Source organism: Astatotilapia calliptera, chromosome 19, assembly GCF_900246225.1.
Source record: "Astatotilapia calliptera chromosome 19, fAstCal1.2, whole genome shotgun sequence".
Taxonomy (NCBI): domain Eukaryota; kingdom Metazoa; phylum Chordata; class Actinopteri; order Cichliformes; family Cichlidae; genus Astatotilapia; species Astatotilapia calliptera.
The window spans coordinates 15634083-15655486 of NC_039320.1; the positions used below are offsets into that span (position 1 = coordinate 15634083).

Below are 21404 nucleotides of genomic sequence, written 5' to 3' on the forward strand. Positions count from 1 at the left end.
CTCCCAGTCTCCAATACGTTGTTAATGCCGATCTTTTTTCCCCTTAATTATCTAAACTCTTCGAGAGTCTTTTATTTTATTTTTAAATTTATTTAAATTTTGTATATCTAGTATTTTTACCACTAGGTTCCATCAATGAAGTTACCAACGTTATAATGAAAAAAAAGTTAGCATATTATGCCCCCTGGTGGTCACTTTGTGTGAGTAATGAGTGGTGAACGGTTTCAATCATGTCGCAATGAGTCTACAGATTTCCCCACTTACTGCGTTGCCTAATTAAAAAGATTATTTATGCACACATTGAAGCTAATCATGGCCCTTACTTTTAAAGGGAATACACTCCTAATTTCACGCTGGCCCCAAGTAATGGAATAATCTACTGTCAGCATCTGAAGAACTCCATTAAACTACTTGATTTTTTTTGCTTTATATTAAAAATATATATACTTTAAATAAATGTCTCAAATATAATGGACTTAAAAGGGGAACTGCAATGCTTTTCTTTGTATATTTAAATGGATAATTTCAAATAATCTGGTCAGAGTATGTGAAAGTAATGCCTGTGAGCCAAAACCTCAGTCCATTTCAGACTCACTTTAGCGTTTGTTATATCAAGGACAGGGGATAGTCTAAAAATGGTTATGTTAGGCACTGAGTCCAAACAACCACTCTTTAAACTTTATGTTTGAGAGGGCAACCAATGACAAAAAAGAAGGCTTAAAGTAAGAGAAGCTAAACCAGTTGTTTGGCTACACAAAGGAATAAAATTATTACTTTTAACTGTGAATCATGTAAATCTACTCTAGCAGATTCCAAGGATACAAATGAAGTTGGAAATGGCTACAATAAGCCCCATGTAATTATTCGGATATCCATTGTGAATTAGGATGCAAACATGTACAATGCAAAAAAAAAAAAAAAGGATTTTTGCTGTTTTATAAAATGATGAAAAGAGCAGTGATGGTGCAGTAATCCCGTTTATTATTCAAATGACTACAACAGCAATGTCTCCATTACCACGTTTTATTTTTTCAAACAACATATAGAGAACTTTACACAAAACAAGCCATTACCTGCTTTAAATATTTACATAAAACTTTGTAGAGACGGAGAAAAAATAAAACCATTCTTTGGGTCTGACCATGCAAAACAATAAATAATCTTTCTGACAGTGCTTCGCATGGTGGTTTCAAGACTGCCATTCAGCAATAACAATTAAAAAAAAAAAAATTGTTTTCAGATTTTAGTTGACTGCACATAAAACTGCCCTGGTCCACACAGTCATCAGACATGCTTCAACAGCCCAAAAACCTCAAGACTCAGAGTGGGTCAAGTGCAAGTCAGCATATTAGCAACAGTACATTATGCACTCTTTCGTTTCGGGTAATCTTCACTATTCCAGATTGAAGCAACACATAGACCAGAATAGATACAGAAATGAAAAGTGGGATGTGTGACAGTTTTTTGTGAAAAGCGTAGATTACTCAGAAGAACTAAAGCATCCTGGAAGGATGAAGCACTGTACACAGAAGACCTTAGATGTTTTGTTCAACAGGGTCTTAAAATGTTTTCAGCGCGCTCTTGTCCCCAAGACACAATGAGCAGGAGCTAGAAGTTGACTTCAAGACAGTAGAGTTCCCACTACTTTTATCCTTCAGCAAGGCGACAAACAGTGTGCAGACGTGATACCCCAATTCCTTCTGCAGGCTGGGTCCAGAATCTGCTCCTCCCTCTCCCTCTTCTCATTTGCTGTGGCTCAGGTAATGACTTGTGGCTCCCAGGACTGGCTGGCCATCTGGGGGCGACACTGTAAAATGACTGGAGGTCCCATCGGGGTTTGACTGTCCAGGCAGAGGCCACTGACCATGTGCTGCAGAGCTGTGCCCTTTGGCTTCCACTTCTGTAAAGACCAAAAAAATCATTTCATGCTGGTTTGTTAACAGATGTTCGTGCACATTGACTCATTCCTGTTAATCCATTGCTCATAAATGATGTGCATCAGCACAGGAGGTTCATGTTAGTAGTGAGAAATGAACTGAGTCAGGGGTGGATTGCAGTAATCACATGAATGACTGACTTTCTGCACCCTTGGTGGAAAAATCATTGTACAGCCAGCTGCAGAGCACGGCAGCCTGCCATCCCACGAGAGAAGAAACAATTTATTTCTGCTGATAAGATGTCCTGTGTAGGGGCCATTTTCAGTCATGTGCATATACTGTGTAAAGTTATTTATTTTTATACCTCAGGAGACTTAAAGGGGCTTCAGATGTGGATATAGATTTGTGAGAAAGTAAACTTTTGTTTTTACTTTCCTTCCCCCACCTCCACCATTCTTTGCCCTCAGATCACAAGGTGTCTTGAATCAATCTACATAATGAATCTAATCTTTAATCATAGATAACAGAGACTCAATTTGTTATTGCATTTCTCAGAGCTAGACATTAATTCAGAACATCTATTCTCATAAATAACTTAAAATCAAGTAAAGAATCTGGCATTTCAACTACTTATTACTTTTACTTGAATACATGTCATAGAGAATGACTACATTTACTCAGGATTTTAAAAACAAAATATGCAATATCATACCAATAAACTACCCAGTAAATTTGCATAAATTTACAATTGATTCTTTTTGTACACGATTACCTGAGCTTTTTTTTAAATTACAAGTATAATGCACAGTCATGTGACCCAAGTCTGAGCAGTTCAGCAATATTCTTTTTTCACTAAAACAGTTGCAAAGCTGGTCATTCATTTTGTTCATTTCTTTTTTACAGATGCACTATTCTTGGAGTCAGTTTGCACTGTGACGTTTCAAAACAATCCTAATTTTTCCAGTACTGGGCTTACAGCCCCTCACTTCATACACTGTCTTAAACAAGCCATTTTAGCTACATGGGAGGGGCTACTGGCTTACAAGTAGCGAGGATATACATCAACACTGACATAATACAAAGCCAGGTGTTGATTCCATAAATCGAATATTATTTTCTACCATCACAGTGTGTAAAGCAAATCTGACAAGAAATCTGAAAGGAAAGCCTGCCAGAAACACCTGTCCCTCAGGCAGGATGTCTACAAATCACCAGGCATAACTGGTTCCTTTATTGGGTCACTGAGTAAGTACTCAGAGCTGAACTGACTGCCAAGTACAGATATCAAGAGCCACATGGAGGCTTATTAAAATTTAGAGGTGAATGTGGGGTTAATCTTCAAATCCCAGAGAGAGCGCATCTGTGTATGCACGTGTTATTACACTGTAACTACTAGAAGAGTGTGCTCAGTCAGAACTTTTGTTTAAGGAGGAAATAATATGTCACTGCGCCAATGCATCAATAAACAGGAGACTGTGTAATATGCAGCTGACACTATTATTTTGTGATCTGTTGGCCAGAGAAACTCAGAGTATTTGATTACATTTATTCATTCTGGCCTTGGCTCTAAACAGCTTTTAGACGATCACTGGATCTGATATCGCCTATAAAGCCCTAAACATAATGAAATTCTTTCAGAATTGTTGAAAGATTTGAAAACTGAAAATATCAAAAAGACATTCATGGCAGAAAGGTACAATATTGCCATAAACGATTTCAGACGGTTGTTTAATGTTGATATTTATGTTTTTATAAAGGCTCCATTGTCACTTTATGCCTACAGTGTTAATTATCTTCTGTGCAGCAAAGTCAAAAACACAAGTATTATTTTTCTTTCTCGGGGATTAAAGCATCAGGACAAAGAGACCAAATGTTTCCCACAGCAATAACTGGTTTCTCGTTGATGGGCATCCTCCCAAAAATACTCTCAAAGGACTTCGATGGGCCAGCTGAGAGATGAGAGGAAAGCCTGGCAAGAATCCGGCACATGGTTTGAGTTAATAACTCCCTCTTTAGTGTCATAAATCACCGTGCAGCCAACTCCATTCCCCCTGGGATGCGAGCATTAAATAATCACAAAAAGGAGAACAAGGAAGGAACGGGGTGGGGTCTGAAGTTATGGGAGCATTTGTTCTACTGCATCTATAAAGTCAACTACTCTTATTTGGCAGGATCTGCATCAGTGCAAAACTCAGATTGTCTCAGCCTCCTGGCATCATCGGCAGGCGGGCTGCTGAGCATCTGCGCTGAAACCATCTCTTATGTCCAAATCTTTTATGTTCGACTTCAGGTCTGCGAGTGGCACATCAAGCATGAACAGCTTGATGCCAAAAGTGAAGTAACCTTCTGGAAAACCTAAGACATTAGGTTAACGGTGACTGGCAGCACAAGATTAAAGCATGTCCTGTTTCTTTTCTTAACCCTTAGTCAACACAAAGACAATTGCACAGTGTGTGCTAAATGTCTGGACACCACCAAGCTCAAGATAAATATGCTCACCTATGTTATCCTTTAAAGCTATTACTATAAAGCTTTTTATTGATGAACAGCTAAAGTGTCCCTCACTGACTGCTAGCACAGACTGTTTAATTTGCTATGACCGATCCACAGGCAATAGTAGGAAAAAACGCTTTAGTCCAGTTCTTTATGGCTCTGAAAGTACAATTTGATCAGCTAACAGTATTTCCTCTTACCTGTCTCGGCTCTTTTGTATTGCAGGGCTCCATCTTGACCTTCGACCCCGCTGTGAAAGCAGAAATTGCCAGGCAAAGGTCCTGCTGCCGGATCAGCGGCTCTATTAACTCCCATCTCTGCAAAACACAGAAAATGTATGACTGCTATCATCTGAAGGAAGAATGTGAAATAGACCGGTGGTTCTTAAACTGTGGGGGTGGGCCCCACCGATACAGAGTGGTGCCACTACAGGAATGTTGTGGTGACCATGTTAAAAATATGGAGTTAAATTTAAATGTAGTCTTTAATAATGCACTTTTACTAAACTGGTAAAAATGACACCTGTGCATCAGGCACTTTGCTTCAGTGGGTTATGGATTTCCACTAATACGAATAAGAAATCCAATTTTATGCCCAACTTGTTTATAAAGATGCAGTTCTGGGACAGATTTAATTTAATGGGACCATAAGTGCAAATTCTGCACACTCAAAAAACTCAAGCACACCTTTTAGTTTATTGAATATTTAAAGGAAGGATCTCTTGCATACTTCAAACAATATGTACCAGTGTTTTTTAAGAGCAAGTCAGGCCACATATGGATAATTTAGCAAGCATTACACACACACACACACACACACACACACACACACACACACACACACACACACACACACACACACACACACACACACACACACACACACACACACACACTAATATCTACAATTCACTGTTTACAAATTGGGCTGGTGAACAGCAGCATAGAATTTAAAAAGAGTTGCATTTTGCTGAGACAGCTTTAATAGAACTCAATTAGAACCAAAAATGAGAGTGTGCAGGACAGAGTCTGATGTATTTCTAACAATAACTGTGAGCCACAATAAATCGCCCTCTAGTGGCAAAGTCCTGACCTGCGACTGTGGCCTGTTGGCTCCGAGGCCCCTACACTCTGCCAGCCCGAGGCCGTCGGTCCCACGGGTCTCCAGACACAAACCGCCCTGTTTCAACACACTGGACACTGCTTCCTGCTCAGGGACCCTGTAGGGAGCCAAGAGAGAAGAGACAGGCGCAAAGCCAGTGAAAGGTCTTATTTCAACAATAAAGAACAGATGGATTAAACTGAGTAACTGAATTGCAACGCTAAGTAATGTGCATCATTTCAACATGTTCTGAAAACGATATACAGTTACACTCTGAGAGACCAGACTTATTTGGAGCAGATACAGCTGAAGTGGCGAGGGAGTAGCTTGAGAAAAAAAGCTCGTGAGATACAAGCTGATAACCCACTCAGAGGTTCCCACCCAGATCGTTTAGATTTAGATGACTGGCTCTGAACTTCGGGGTAATGGCACCTCGAGGGGTTTTGAGATTACTTCAGGGGGGAAAAAAAACACGTTTTATCTTAAAGGAAACAGAGCTTGAATGTTATTTCTGCTTCACCAGAGCCTCTTCCAGAGATCAATCAGAAATAAACATAGGTGAAAACATGATGAGAACATTTCCATTTGTTGGATTCTAATGGTGTTTGGAAAAGTCTTTGTCTCTCTTGCATAACAGATAATTCAAACCAGATACTAAAAAGTGATCCACAACAACTTCTATGATGCACTGCATAAATAATGTATATCTCCACTGAAAAATGGATGTTCCCCGTGGAGAGTCTGGCACTATGACTCAGTTTTCATATCCATCTGCTGATGGAAAAAGTTTTTTCTATGATAGTCTTTGACCTCACACATGAGGAAAAAGAATACTAGTTTTCACACTAGATATTTTCCAGTCATTGCCAATCGAATCTGAACTTTATAAGTGCAGAAAATGCAGAAAGTATCGTGCCAGTTAATCTTTTAATATCGACTCCTTTAAGTGTAAGTACAGTAATTAATGAAGCTTATGCATATGTTCAATAAGGGACATCTGCAATCACTCAGCTGTCTGCTTCCTAAGTGTTTGGCTCCTAGTCTATTCTTTACATCACTTCAATTTCTCCACACTGTCAAACTCAATACTAACATGATTATTCATTTTACATCATGGGCCAAGTACAACCTTCTTTGATGTTAAATAGACTGGACCAAAGAAACTCCCCTTTCTGTCAACCTAACTATACCTTAACTAATCATTGTGAAAAAAATAAATTTCTATTGTAGGTAGTAAAAAAAACAAGGATTCTTCTGTCATCTAATAGTTTATTTATTACTTCATTACTTTGGTGTAGTATAAATAACCACAGGGTAGGTTTTTATTATTAGGAAAAGTTGTAAAAGTACAAAGTTTATGACTTCCACTGGGTGGGATTGAAGTCTTGTGTTTGACACTCCTGCTCTTGTCCAATCATTTTCTTACCTGCTTCCTGTGAGCCAATCAGCTTCCATTCTATATACTTTAAATCTCTTTTGTCATTCTGTCTTTCAGGCTCTCATTTGTGCAACCTGTCTTCTTCCCATCTCTGCCTCACCCGGGTCACTCAGAGCCCCGTCGAAGCCTCCATCTTCATGCTCACCACCACTAGAGTCTACTAGAGTCTACTAGAGTCTACTAGACTCCGGGGCTCCTGTCCTAATTCCTGTCACTGATAGGATTCCATTCTGCCTTGATGGATCATCGGCATCTAATTACCAAACAGCTAAACTGAATTCTGTGTCTCAGTAAATTGTGTTCAGTTTTTCCAAATGATTCCTCCTTACTGAAATATTTTTCTGTATGTGATAAAAAAAATGTTGCAAATTGCACTTTAGTTTTTTGTGTTCCAATGCTGTTCCATTGAGGGAGAATTAAACGTTAACCTCGTTACCTCAGCTCGGGATAGACGTTCTCCATGTACCAGCGGAAAGGTTTGCAGTTCAGCTTCCGTCGCAGCGCCAGACGGTCTGTGATACTGCAAGACCAGATAACAAGAATATTTAGGGACAAAGAGAAATAATGTAAAGAAAACATAAAAAAGATAAGGAGGAGAGAATGAGAAAGAAAATGTGGATTTAACCTTGTGAACCTGCCATCAACAGCTTATGGAGTATGAATTACAGACTCAGCTAACACAGGTTTTCTTTAAAATGTTAAACCAGTGTGTGTGGGTGTTTTATTTACTGAGTTTTGTTTTTTTGCTTCTTACTTCTTATATTTTTGCATTTTTACTGGTGTTGGGCCTTTTATACAAAAGGAACAGAACTTGTAGGTCCAACAGATCTGACACTGACAACAGTGTTGAAACTTCATTGTTCTGGTTTCATCTATCAAATGTAAGGGTTTGTTGTCTTAACTGGGCCACCTTGGATTGAGTAACATCATCACAGGCATTTTAAAATTATTTTAACAGAACATACAAATCCCCTGAATAATCTGTAATTAAAATAAATAAATGTTAGTTGAAGTCTCAGTGCATGCAAATTTAAAAATTGGTGTGCAAAGCGTTTTTTTAATACTTGCGTATAAAACTTGGTACCTTATAAACACCTTGGAAACTCAGGAGACACAGAATCATTGTATTAAATATAAGCAAATATGAGCAAGGAGGATGACATTATAGCAGACAAACCTGCCGAAGGCTTTTCCCTGAGCCGACGGCCTCGCAGAGTAGTAGTACTGTTTATACTCATCCATCCACACTTCAGCGGCCCGACGGGTGTTCCTGCGTGGACAGAGACACAACACCTGCTCAGACACAGTAATGACAGCGCTGCCAGCATTCCTGCAGCCAGCTTTAATGACAGCGCTATGCTTCTGGAGTCTTCATACGTCAGCTATTTACTGCAGCTCCTCTACAAATATTATTATTAAGAACAATGATGTAAAATAAGGAGCTCTGCGGATGCTTTCATAGTTCTCTTACACACTCATCTCTCACTCACGCTTGGGTCAAGATGTGTGAAAAGTGTGAGTTTGCCTGGCGAAGCATTTAACTTCACACTGAGTGGAGCTGAATCATGTGACATTTGAGATTTTAGGGCGAACAACAAGCGAAAGGTCATTCTGTTGTTTCCGTGTTAATAACTGTCATCAGTTAGACCAGCCTACTCACTTAATGTAGGTAAGAGCGTTGCCCTCTGGGAAATCGTACGGGTGCCGTTTCCTGAACACGTGACCCACGCGGCTGCAGGGAAGAATCTCCAGACTTCCTCCGCACAGCCACACCCGGAAAGAAAGCTCTGCAAAAGGAAAGATGCAGTGGTTGAGTCCAAAAATGCAGGCGTACCACTGAAGACGTGCCTGTCATTTTGTCAGTCTCTCCTAGAATTAATGCCCTGATGTGTGTCATTCCAATATCAGTGCAGTACGCCTGCTACTGTTTCCTGTAGCAGATGGCTGTTAGCTGTAAATCATCAGAATGAAAGCAGTCATAGTGGATCATTCAAATTCCAGGGACATATTTAGCATTTTGGAGATGATTCAAAAGAGCCAGGCATGCAGACTTAACACATGAAATCGTTTTATGGGAAACGGCTTCGTATTTTACAAAATAAATTGCACTAAATTGACACAAACATTATCTTCTTTAATATGTGATTAAATTATTTTTGTTAGAAAACCTTGTAAACATAGGACTTAGTATTTATTTTAGACTGAATGAGAAAATTATTCATAAACATTATGGCTTTTATTTTGGTAAGTACATGTGCTAACTCTGATCCTCCTACTTTCCTGCTCCTGGCCAACATTAGGTAATTGTAAATGTCATCAATTAACATAAACTTGTTAGGAATCCTTCATCTTGAATAAAGTTGGGAATATTTACATTGTTGGAGTCTGGTAAGTCTTTGCCAGCAGAGTAAGGCTTAGTTTTATTTAAAGACATTTGGTGTGGGATGCGTGTGGAGGATGATATGATAATAAAAGTCATCTGATTCAAGTAGGGTTAGAAATCATCGATGATCTCACCAAAGTTCTCCCCTCCCCAGATGTCCATGTGGGTGTCATACTGGCCGAGGTGGTTGAACCAACTCCTGTCCATGACGAAGATCCCACCAGCGATGACGGGAGTCCTGCAGAGTGGAGGAAGGGAAGGAGTTACAAATCTTCACTTGCACGCTTATTCATGCAGACCTCATCAGAATCACCAGAAGGGAATATTTTCCAGAAAGAAACAACAAATCAAAGGAGCTTAAAGTTGTATTTTGCTCAGCAGATGCTATGCATTAACTACTTTGCTGCGATTTGGACGTGTTTTAGGGGGAAAACACACCACAAAAGGACTGCAAATACCAACATAGAAAGGACCTGACTATGACGATTTATCTTGAACTTTTTGAGAGTAAGCTATGGCTCTCTATTTTAACTTTAGTCTAATCCAAGAACCAAAACTGACATATTAATCCATGATGTGTCATTCACATACAATATACAGTCTCTGGCCATTTTATTAGTCACATCTTGCTGGTACTGGGGTTGGATTCTATTTATCCCTCAGAGCTGCCTTAATTTTCTTATGGCACAGATACAATAAGGTGCTGGAAACATTCCTCAGAGATTCTGGTCGATGTTGAAATGACAGCATTGCACAGTTGCGGCACATTTGCCATCATGTGACTCTCCTTTTCCACCACAGGCGGCTATTTGAGTACAGTGTCATCTTCAAGAAACCAGTCTGAGATGATTTGAGCTTTGTGACTTTGGGTTCATCTATCATGCTTAAAGTCACTGAAATCACTTTTCCTCCCCATTCTGATGCTTGGTTTGAACTTCAGGGGGTCATCTTGACCATCTAAGTCTCTAAACGCATGGAGTTGCTTTCATATTGGTGGATTGGTGGCATTAATGAGTAGTTGAACACATATGTCTATGATATCTAATGAAGTGGTCTGTGAGGGTACAATGCACGTATAATGCATAAGAGAATGTTCCAGGTATGAGTCAAAGCATATTATCACACTAAATATCATTGTAGACATACCTTATTGCCTGAGTGGGGTCACTTCTTGCCATCTTTTGCTCAATGGGAATCTGCTCCCACTTGAAGTGGAGACTCCAGTCAAATCCTGACAAAAAGAAAAGCATGGGGGAAGCAAAAGTTCAGCTCTCATCTTCAAATTTATATTCCTGTTGTCTAGACATGAGTCCAAAGCAGACAAGATGACAGATATTCTGGCTGGACTCAGTTGCATGATTTCACCTAATATACTGGCCTGAATTTAATATCAATCGTAGCCTTACATCTGTGGAAAAACTCTCTTCTATAAATCACTGCTTTTCAATAAAACAATGAAATATTTAAACCTCAGTCATTGTTCAGTCATAGGCATTGAATTCTGTCAGGAATCATGATGTCATGTCACAAAGGTTTGTTAAACCTGCAGATCTCTGTGTGATCAACTACCACTGTGTATGATCTGTTTATTACGCCCTGACCTCCTCTCAGGTCAGCAGAGGCAGCCAAGTAGGCAAAGTTATCCAGGCTGATGACGTCGATGATGGGGCTGACCACTCTTGTATGATCCTGCATGGGAGGAGAACACAATGACATGTTATTTTAAATTAATTCTATTATTAAATTTTTAAATACTATTTGTTTAATTTATTTCAACAAATAGGGATGGATTTAAGTTTTAAAAAATACTTGAAAAAACACTGACTTTCAGTTGAAGAATAAAACATATTTAAACCTTTGCTTTTCTAACTTCAGGTTTTTCTTTATAATTTCCAGCCTCTGATCACATAAAAATAAGAATAATGCTAAGAAACAAATTAAATAGAGCAAGAACATTTCATAAAATTGTATCCTTATTAGTAGAAAGAAGCTATTTGTTTTAATCGAATAATTTTTCTGTAAGAACTGTGTACGGTACTCTAAACTTGCATGTAAGCTCTGATTATTCTTTTGATGTGAATAATAACAAGCACGTACTGATTACTTTTGAAGAACATAAGCTGAGTATCCCTAACCTTCCCATTAAGCCCTCAAATCTGACCGTCAGCTGCAGATCCAACACAAACTCTAAAAGACAGAACTGCTGATTGGTTTGTGGGTACTCGAGCGTGTATGTGCTGCCTGCATCTGTCTGTGAATGGGTGCCAGTGTCCATGTAGACAAACAGCTTATAGCTCGGGACAATCCAAATGAGTGTTTCCAATTAGAACCGTCCATCTCTTTATCAGAGATTGAACCCGCTGTGAACTCTGTGCTTGTTGCGCCGAAGAGTGCGGGGGAAGAACGAGTGTGAAAAGCCACTCTGCCAGAGAGCAATTTAAAAAGTGATGCTCTCAACAGTTTTAAGCAATGGACATTTATTGGGCCTTCAATGAGTCTCTGTGATTTGGTAATGCATAAAGTGGCTGCACTTCCAAAATCAATGTCACCTTTTTTCTGTGTTTGAATTTACGACACAGTACTCTGCCGGTAAAATAGTATTTGTTAACTGAAACAGGTGTGTGTGTTATTCTGTTAAAATGTGCTATCAACATATTAACATCATGCCAGCTGGTGCTACACAGCTATCCACCATAATTAGTGTGATAACCAGCTAGCCCTGTCCTGTCTCCTAATACCATTTTGTATTTTACAGAACCAAAATGAGACACAATAATACAAAAATGTGTTGTCAGTCCAAACATTTCTTTCATAGTCTATGATTCTGATCTCTGTCAATCATATTGAGGAACGGACAGGCGACGAATTCACAATACGCTCTTGCCATTTGATATGTCAGGATCTCTGTTTCTTCACTTTATCACCCAGGAATGCTATCAGTCTATGGCTACGTTCACACTGCAGGTCTTAATGCTCAGTTCCAATTTTTTTGATCAAATCTGATTTTTTGATCAAATCCGATTTTTTTTTCGGCTTGTTCACATCAGATATGTATCGGACTCAGTACCACATACGAAAATGATCCAGATCGGATTTGAAAATATCAGATTTGTGCCGTTTACACTGACATACCATGATCGGATATGGGTCGCATAGGGTCAGAAAAGTTGGATTTGATGCGCTTTCGCCTGCAGTGTGAACGTAGCCTTTGAGTAATGAAACTCAGACAATTCATGCTGCGGTAAAACATGTTTTAACCCCCCATATATATTAGACTTTTCCTTCAGAGCATTACAATTATTCTTTATGATTTAATAATTTAGTTAAAGAAACTGTGCCAGTGAAGATGAAAACAAGCAAGGTAAAGTGACCACATAAGATTAGCCAGACAATTATTTGAATCATGTTCCCTTTACATTTGTCAGTGAGAAGCTCATTGCTGCACATTAGCAACATTTGAATTACGCTGTTACGCCTGCTGGTTTTAATTAACAAAGGAAAAGCATAATTAAGTTAAAACAGAGAAGATTATTATTCATCATTATTTCTGCCCCCCAGAGGCTTTAATAAAACCAGGGTTTGGTCTCTGGGACACGAACAAAAGCAAGGCGGAGTGCAGTTGAACTCTGGGGCTGGTAAATTATCACTGAGGCCGGCACTCTCATGAGCTAAAAGATTGTAATGCAAGCTGGATGAGTCACAGCTGTCCAAAGCCAAAGAAACACAAACAAGTTTTGCGCACACCCACAATGTGTCGAGTCTTGTGATTATAAACTGTGAGGTTTGCACTGAAGAAACATGATATGTGGCTTGACTATATAGCTTGTAGCTTCATTTGTCCTGCATGCAGGTTCTGAATGGGTGCTCTTTTTCTGCTGTACTTTCTAAACAAACAGAAGACTTTTGTCCTTCAGCAAAATAAAGCCCTATTTTATTTCTTGCAGATAAACACTTAGTCTTCTTTTCAAGGAAGGCCAAGGGGACAGGGATGCATCTATGGATATCAGTCTTTTTGTGAGATATACTACTTTTCTTGCCAAGAATTAAATTTGAAGACTGTTAGAGTACTCATGTCTATGCGTTTAATATCAGAGTAGAGTCAGGAGATTCTAACCTCAGCTTAGCATGAAGGTTAAAGAAAAAAAGCTGGAAAAACTATTCAAATCCCAAAGAGAACATCTTAAGCACATCTTTGAGGAGAAAAAGGGTCAAACATGTAATCTACATGGATTTTATCCCTAGCTAGATGTTTTTTAGTCTTCATGTTTTAGCTTTTCCACTGAACTCTTGGCAAGAAATTAGTCAGTCCTTTATCGGGGAAATGAGCACATATGGTGGACATCAGAATTGTCCTCCCTGTGTCTCTCTGTGCCCTAATTTAATCTGATTAATAAACAGTAGCCCAGAGTTTTTCAAACTTGAGGAACTCCTCGATTGTGGTCATAACGAACAATGGTAGGTTGTTGAAACTCACGCATTACAGTATATAGTGGAAGAACTCTCCTAAAGGCTGAAATTTTGCTTTTTGATTTTGCATAGGATCCAGATGTGTGAAGTTTGCTGTTTTTTTTTTGTTTTGTTTTGTTTTTTATATCCAGCTGTGTGGAATGGAGATTTTAGATGCACCCGGATGAAGTAGATGGAACTCAAACACAAAGTGGGCATTTAATGCAGCGGCTTAGTGTCCAGAGTTCAAAATCCAAAAATCCACAAGGAGCAAAGCCAGGGGATCCAAATATCAGAAATGACCAGGAAAACAAAGTCAGGAAAAAAAGGGAATACACGGTTAAGAAACACACAGCTACATGGATGACATGACAAAAGTAGACTGAGACAACATATACACAGCTGATAATGAGGGAAGTGCAAATAGGTGGGGACTATACACATTTAATCAAGACAATGAACAGGGGAAGTAAACTAGACAAGATACAGAAGACCAAAGAGCTACCAGAGTAAAACAGGAAATAAGATGAAAAATGAACAGAGAACTAAGATTAACTTGGGGAGCGGTGAAAGACAGTCTTCAGCATAAAAGAAAGATCATACGTGTGTTCTCATTAGGATAGGGATTTGTGTTGATGTGTGCCAGTGTAGCCTATGCCTCCAACATGCAAACATTTGACCAACAACATGCAATTAATTTGCATGAATGTAATGTCTTTGATATGCTGCTTAGAGATGGTGGTGACTCTCAAAGCAGAGACAGTGAGACCCCATTGAGCATTGATAAGAAAACTGATAAGGAATTGAATTGATGGGAATTTCAATAGTGGAATCGGAATGATTAAATTCTTATCAATTCCCATCCCTAGTAGCTAGTAAAAAGAACCTAATCCAAAGAGAATCCAAAATGCAAAACTCAAATGACATAACATATACAGAGGACACAGGAGAGAAGTAATAAATATAACACAATGATCTTTGTTATGTCCTTTGGAAGTAGGAAAGCACACCACTGAAACAAATGTTATTGTCAACCTCACAGGTATACTGTAATTAGGTGAATAAGAAAATTCACTGGGTACCAGTTGAGCTTGCTGGTTGGGCAGGAGCCCATATGCTATACAGCTGAAATACAGGAGCCTGGGTTCAGGTTTGGAACCCTTTGCTGAGTGTCGCCCTGTGCTCTTTCCTGTCTTTCCTGTCTTCTCTGTGTTGTCACATAAAGGCAAAAATACCCCAAAAAGAAAATTCGAGATGCCAGATATCTTGTATAGTAAAACAACAAGCCACAAGTTGAGAAAAGTATTGATATTTCTTCTTTTCTCAACTCTTTTCTTGTACTGTAGCCTGGAGAAGCAAGCATGCTGCTAAAATGCCAAGCAGGAAGAAAATTAAGAAACAGTGCATTGCTGACGGGGAAGAAACTGCAGGAGCTACATCACAGTGTCACACATTAGTGCGAGTCATGAACATGAGAAAGGTGATTACTAAGAGAAATGTGAAATGAAACAGCTCCTGCTGACTAGAGTCATTGGGACAGCCTGAGATTGGTGCGGGGGGGCATCAGCAGTTGTTCTCAACCATAACCAGTCACAGTCACAGGATGCTAATAATGTCAGGGCAGGGAGGAGACAGTCACAGCAGGTGATGAATTTCTTTCCGCAACTATATCAATACACTCACTTTATAGGAATTAAACATTCATCTCTGCACACGATTTTGTGCCGCTCTGTATTTCCATTCTCTGTGTACCTCACTTGTGTGACTTTGTGAGAAAAAGAAAGCAGACTGGAACAGAAACAGTGAGTGCTTACTGCTGAAATGTCCAAGAAAGCTCACATGGAAATACCACCAGTATTTTAAATAAATAAATAAATCCACCACATAATGAAGACTGGCTGGCATCGCATCATATTTTGAAGTGTAAAACACTTGCGGCCGGATGTGACAGTACTATAGTGCTCCTGATGGATGGCCTAATTATTTTTTTAAGAGGCAGTGAATCAGGAAAATCTGTCATTAACAAAGAGTGTTATTGATTTAAAGACAATGCTGTAAGAATAAATGCAATAACAGTCCACGGCACCACAGCTGCTACACAAAGCAGCCAACTCAACCAAACCACTCCCTCATTATCCTATTCAGAGTTTCCTCTATAGCGGAGACTCAGTTGTGAGACGCTAATTAGGATTTTGGTCACTCAGTAATCATCATCATCTTGTCTCATTAAAGTCAGCTCCCAAGTGTCACTGACCAATGTATTAAGCAAATAAGAAAAAATGAACCCAAATCAGGCAGAGACAACTATATATAGCACAATTTCAGTGAACTATATGAAGTGATTTCATGCAAAGGACGGAGTGGAAAACAGCCTGAGGAGGAAAAAGCCCACCAAACTTTTTCCAGCTGCGGCAGAGCAGCGTGTGACATCTGCTATAGTCTGACTTGAATCTTAGCTGAACAAATTGAGTGTTTATTTAACAACACGCAGTGCCAACATATTGCATCACAGTCAATAAAATCTACCACGGAGAAGAAAATAAATGTTCCGCCTCCAAGCATATGCATGAGGTTGTGCGTGTGGATATGTGCAGCATGCATTTAAGTGTCTGACTAAGTGTGTGTGTGAGCATGTGCGATTGTACCTCCTTGACTCTCTGTATCATAGGCTGCAGCCAGTCAGTGTTGACCTCACAGTGGCTGTCCAGAAAGGTCAAGATCGAAGCAGAGGCCGTGTTGGCTCCTCGCACGCGTGATCGGATCAGACCTGAAGGAAACACATGACACTGAAGTCTCAAACTGCTCAGATGGAGACAGTTTTATTAAACTGATGCTGTTTAATGCAAGTGTTGTTTTCAAGACTCTGATCCTTAAAAGAAATCTCTGGAAATCACATTTTCTGGTGACATCTTGGGTCACTTTTAAAAATGCTTTATATTGATCTAAGATGTCATAGTCATTTTTTTTGTCGACAATAACTATTCTTCAGTCTGTGGACAGCTATTAATCACTCTAGTAGCCGTTCTGAATGAGCTTTAGGAGAATTGATATCTGCAAAAGTCTGTATCTCTGAAACCGAGATGGTTATAATTACAAACTCCTTTGTTTCCTCCTCATGTCATCATGTTCTGGATGTTCCTCACTCACACGGTCATGACATTTACATCTAAAATAACTGTATCAAACTGATTTAAAAAATGGCTGAAAGTATTTTAATCTTTCTCATCCATTGCACATTACAAATAAGCAACACTGCACCCTGTTATTTGAAAAGACTTAAAAGACCATTTTGAGGAAATACAGTATGTTTAAAGACTTTTCTTAAGGAGAGACGACATTTTACCAAATAAAAGAGACCCTAGAATGAACATGGATGAAAAAATAGTGGTTTTGTGTAACATTCTTCTGGTTGGAACCTCTTATTCGTGAATAGACAGAAGGGATATAAATGTGATGGAAAACCTGATGTATTCCTTGAGATATAAAGTGAACTGCCCTCTTAAATGGACAAAATGAATCACCATCACTAAGATGGTGAGTCATTTCAAGGATGAGGTTGCCCTCATATCTGGATCTGCATAAATTGAACAACACAGACACAAAGTCACCCTACTTAGGTCTCGTGATTTTTTCCCCTTCTTCCTTTATTTTATATAATATCTCACACAAAATTGGAGAAATCTCTGTGTGCAAGAACTAGCTAAAAAGTCAATATTTGATGGCCATGATCTCCAGGCCCTCAGGCAGCACTGCGTTAAAACAAAAGTTGTGGTTTTGTCATAGAAATCACTGCTTAGGCTCAGGAACACTTCCAGAAATCAGCATCTGTGAACACAGTTTGTTGTTTCATCCACAAATGCAGGTATAGCTCTATGATACAAAGAAGAAGCCATAAATTGAACATGATCCAGAAATGCTGCTGTCTTCTTTGGGCCAAAGCGAATTTAAAATGGACTGAGTGGAAAACTGTTCTGCAGTGCCAAACCACTTTATTTATTACAACAGCATGGCTTCATAGCAGAACTGTCTGGGCGCTGACCTGGCCTGCCTGCAGTTTTTCTAGATTGTTGCATTGTAATTGACAGTTGACAGAAAAAGCATTGGCTTCTTCTTCTTTATTAAATTGGTGCTATATGATAAAATATGATGATGATAATCACCTTCATCCATGTTTCTGGAATACATACTGTACGTTTGACTTAAGCTGGACAAGCAAGTAGAGAATAAACAGCCTCTAGAATTGACATTAGTTATTTGGATTTATCTAAAGTAGATCCCAGAACTTGTCTCACTCCCGTCAGCGACGCCGAGGGAAAAACCTACTTTAAAAGAGTTCACATTTAAGGCAGACTCGCTGGAAGCACGGGGGCACTGAAAACAGTTTTCTTTTTCACCAAGTACGCCTCCAGTTACGGTAATATCTGGATATGTGGAAAAGGTTAATTGTCTTTGATATTTATGCAGCATCCATAAACAGATCGAGCTCGTTATCTTAAGAGTTTTGTCAAAGATTGTTAAAATAACACAAATTTATTAAATGCTTTTTGTTTTTAATAGAACAAGAGTTCCAGAACTTAATTCTGAGCTGATCATGAATAACCTGAGTGTTTCAAGAGGAGGTTGTTTCTCTGAATAATTCAAAGGATGATTTTCAGAATTATCACCTTTCTTTTGTAACAGAGAAGAAGAAAAGAAGAAAAACATTCACCGTCCTTATTGCTAATACAAGGATCAACTGCCTTAGTTCTTAATTAATTCTGCTGGAAACATTTCTCAGAGATATTTTGATCCTTGTTGATATGATAGCATTACACCGTTGCCGTTTGCACATACACGATGGGAATCTCCATTTTCATCACATCCTTTATATAATCTATTGAGATCTGGTGACTGTGGAGGTCATTTTTAAACTCATTTTCATTATCAAGAAACCAAGAAAGGATCTGAGCTTTGTCACATGGTGCACTTTCTTGTTGGTAGCAGGTATCAGAAGATACACTGTGATCATAAAGGTTAAGGTGGATGTGGTCAGCCATAATACTCAGGTAGGCTGTGGCATTTAAACAATAATGAGCTGAGAGTGTGCCAAGAAAATATCCCTCACTCCATCACACCTTCACTGCCAGCTTGAACCACTGATACAAGGCAGGATAGACCCATGCTTTTACGTTGATGAGTCAAATTATGACCCTATCATCCGACTGTTGCACCTGAAATTGAGACTCTTCAGACCAAGCGACATTTTTCCAGTCTTCTGTTGTCCAATTTTGGCAATCTTGTGCACATTATAGCCTCAATTTCCTGCACCAGTGTGCTCTTCTGCATAGCTTGGTTGTTACTTCCCAAAGGCTTGAAGCTTTTTTGTCACCCAGAGAACTACTGCTCACTGGTTGTTTTCTCTTTTCCTGATCATTCTCTGCATGTGGGAAAGTTCAAATAGATCAAAAGTTTCTGAAATACTCAAAAAAATCAAGTTTCTTCCTCATTCTGATGCATGACGTTTAACCGAAGCTTCTTTTGACAGAAGCTTCATGAGAATAAGCAGTGCTCAGTTTAAGGCACATCATTTACACAAACACAACCTTTGTTTTACCAATGAATGAGCTTGAATCACACCAGTTCACATTTCATCCTTCCCCAGTATAACCTAAGTGACATTTGAGAGTAGGATTGCGCGCCTGGTCAGTTAAGGCACTTCACCTCTTAGGGAGAAACAGTAATTTATCTGGTGCTGTGTTTCGGGCCACCAACCAAATGTCAGGCCAATAGATTACTCATCTGTGTGCTTTTAGTTTACACCAACACACGATGAAAAAACTGCATATTAAGCTGCTAAATGTAATGTATGTAATCTATCTAGCAATGTGAAAAATTCCTTAATTTACAGAACATGCTACATATTAGATACACACTGGCTATTCCACAGTTCTCACCCATGATAGCAAAGACTTCCTGCTCGTGCTTGTTTGGTGTAATTGTGGGTACATTTAATGCTTCAGTGCCTGATGACCTTTGGCAGCAGTTTGACGCATTAAAGCAGAGAAAGTCAATGATGCCTGAAGGTGTGAAGCCATTAAGAGCTGAAAATCAATCCAGTCACAAGGACAGGGACTATTTGCTTTTACCGTTTTCAGTAAACTCTCAGAGAGCTGTATTTTGCTGGGTCATCCTGTTTAAAAAAACTTCTTGCGTATTTCTACACGAGAAAGCCTATGAAAAAGATAGATTAAGATTAAGCTTATTATAATTTGTGGACGTGGGTTTTAAGGGTGGCAGTAAAGAAAGCTAAACTTGGGCTTGTGGACTGTTGCTGCCGGACATTAACAGCATGTGGCCCAAAAAATGTGTTCTCCTGTGAGTGCAAGAACCTGAGAAAAATGGATTATCAAACAGTAACACTACTTATTTTAGCTTTAAGTTCAGCCGAACTTCCCTGATTTGGAGCACGAATCTCATTTTGGTTCAAATTAATCTCAAATAGACCAGCACACCATTCAGTAATGGCACATAAAACAGTATCTTCAAATTAAGTGTGAAGAAATTTGCAAAAATGGGATTTCTTAAGAGAAAAAACCACTTGCATTTCCCACATTCAGTCTACTGTCATCAAAAACCAATGCTAAAATGAAACGAGTTGGTACAGTCGTTGGTTATACCAGCTTACGTGGTGGGTCACTGGAAAGGCTGTTAGTAAGAAGCTAGAAAACCTGACAATGATTCAGACCTGAGGCCTGGATAAAATGAGCCCACATCTATTTTTAACAGCGTGCAATACAAATGTTTCCTGGTTAGAAACACAGTAAAAAAAAACTGTACCCTGCATTTCCACAATTTCCACGCAGTGGGCTAGACTGATCCCTTTGACAGACTAATCATTGTGTTTGACATCCTAGAGTTAGAGAATAAAAATCATTCAGGTGCCTGTGAAGGAGCGATCGAACAATAAAGTGAGTGGTTCTAATAAGTACTGCCACAGAATTTAGTCAAATGAAAGGTGTGAGAGGGCAGAAAAAAAGAGATCAAACTGTAAGGCATGCAGATAAATCCAGAAACATGGATTTACACTTACATGTGACACAATTAATAATATTAATGATATATAAGTCTATGCTTCTACAAAAATTACTATAACTGTCTATTTGCCTTAGACTCGCATATGTTGATTGTTTTATGTTTATGTAGGATCAGATTTTATGTTGATTTTTGAGTTTTGAGCTTTTAGTCAATATATTGTAGTTATGATTTCTTTTTAGGTCTTTCTAATATTTTAGTGTCTTAAGTTTTGAGTCTTATGCTTTGTCAGTTTTCTTTTTTTAATGTCATATTATTTTAACAATATTTTGCCTCAGTTTTCTTCAGTTTTGGTCTCTGTTTAGTTTTTCTGGATTTCTGAACAACTTTCAAGATGTTTTACTGTTTTCGTGTTAGTTTTTAACCTGTCTGCAGTTACCTACACTATACTGACCACCTCTAGCCGTGCATTTTGCCTCTACAAACATCTGTGAAAGAATGGATCATTCTAAATAGCACGCCAAATTCTAGTGTCGTAGGAAGCTACTTTTGTGACGAGTCAACTTGTTGAATTTCTTCCCTCGCAGATATTCCTTCATCAACTGTAAGTGATATTACTGAAAAGCAGAAGTGTTCAAGAACCACAGGAACTCAA

The 21404-nt window shown here is 38.9% G+C and overlaps 1 protein-coding gene across 1 annotated transcript in view; it reads right to left on the reverse strand.

The window, feature by feature from the left end:
* Positions 1-961: 961 nt before the first annotated feature.
* galnt16 (UDP-N-acetyl-alpha-D-galactosamine:polypeptide N-acetylgalactosaminyltransferase 16) overlaps positions 962-21404 on the reverse strand; it is a 36914-nt gene continuing 16471 nt past the window's right edge. The window contains exons 6-15 of the mRNA XM_026151728.1: positions 16384-16505; positions 10894-10981; positions 10439-10523; positions 9427-9530; positions 8570-8696; positions 8087-8179; positions 7346-7429; positions 5463-5589; positions 4571-4687; positions 962-1900 (exon numbers count right to left, since the gene is read on the reverse strand). Of these exons, the coding sequence (XP_026007513.1) occupies positions 1757-1900; positions 4571-4687; positions 5463-5589; positions 7346-7429; positions 8087-8179; positions 8570-8696; positions 9427-9530; positions 10439-10523; positions 10894-10981; positions 16384-16505 (1091 nt within the window). The 3' untranslated portion in view covers positions 962-1756. The remainder of the gene's footprint in view (positions 1901-4570; positions 4688-5462; positions 5590-7345; positions 7430-8086; positions 8180-8569; positions 8697-9426; positions 9531-10438; positions 10524-10893; positions 10982-16383; positions 16506-21404) is intronic.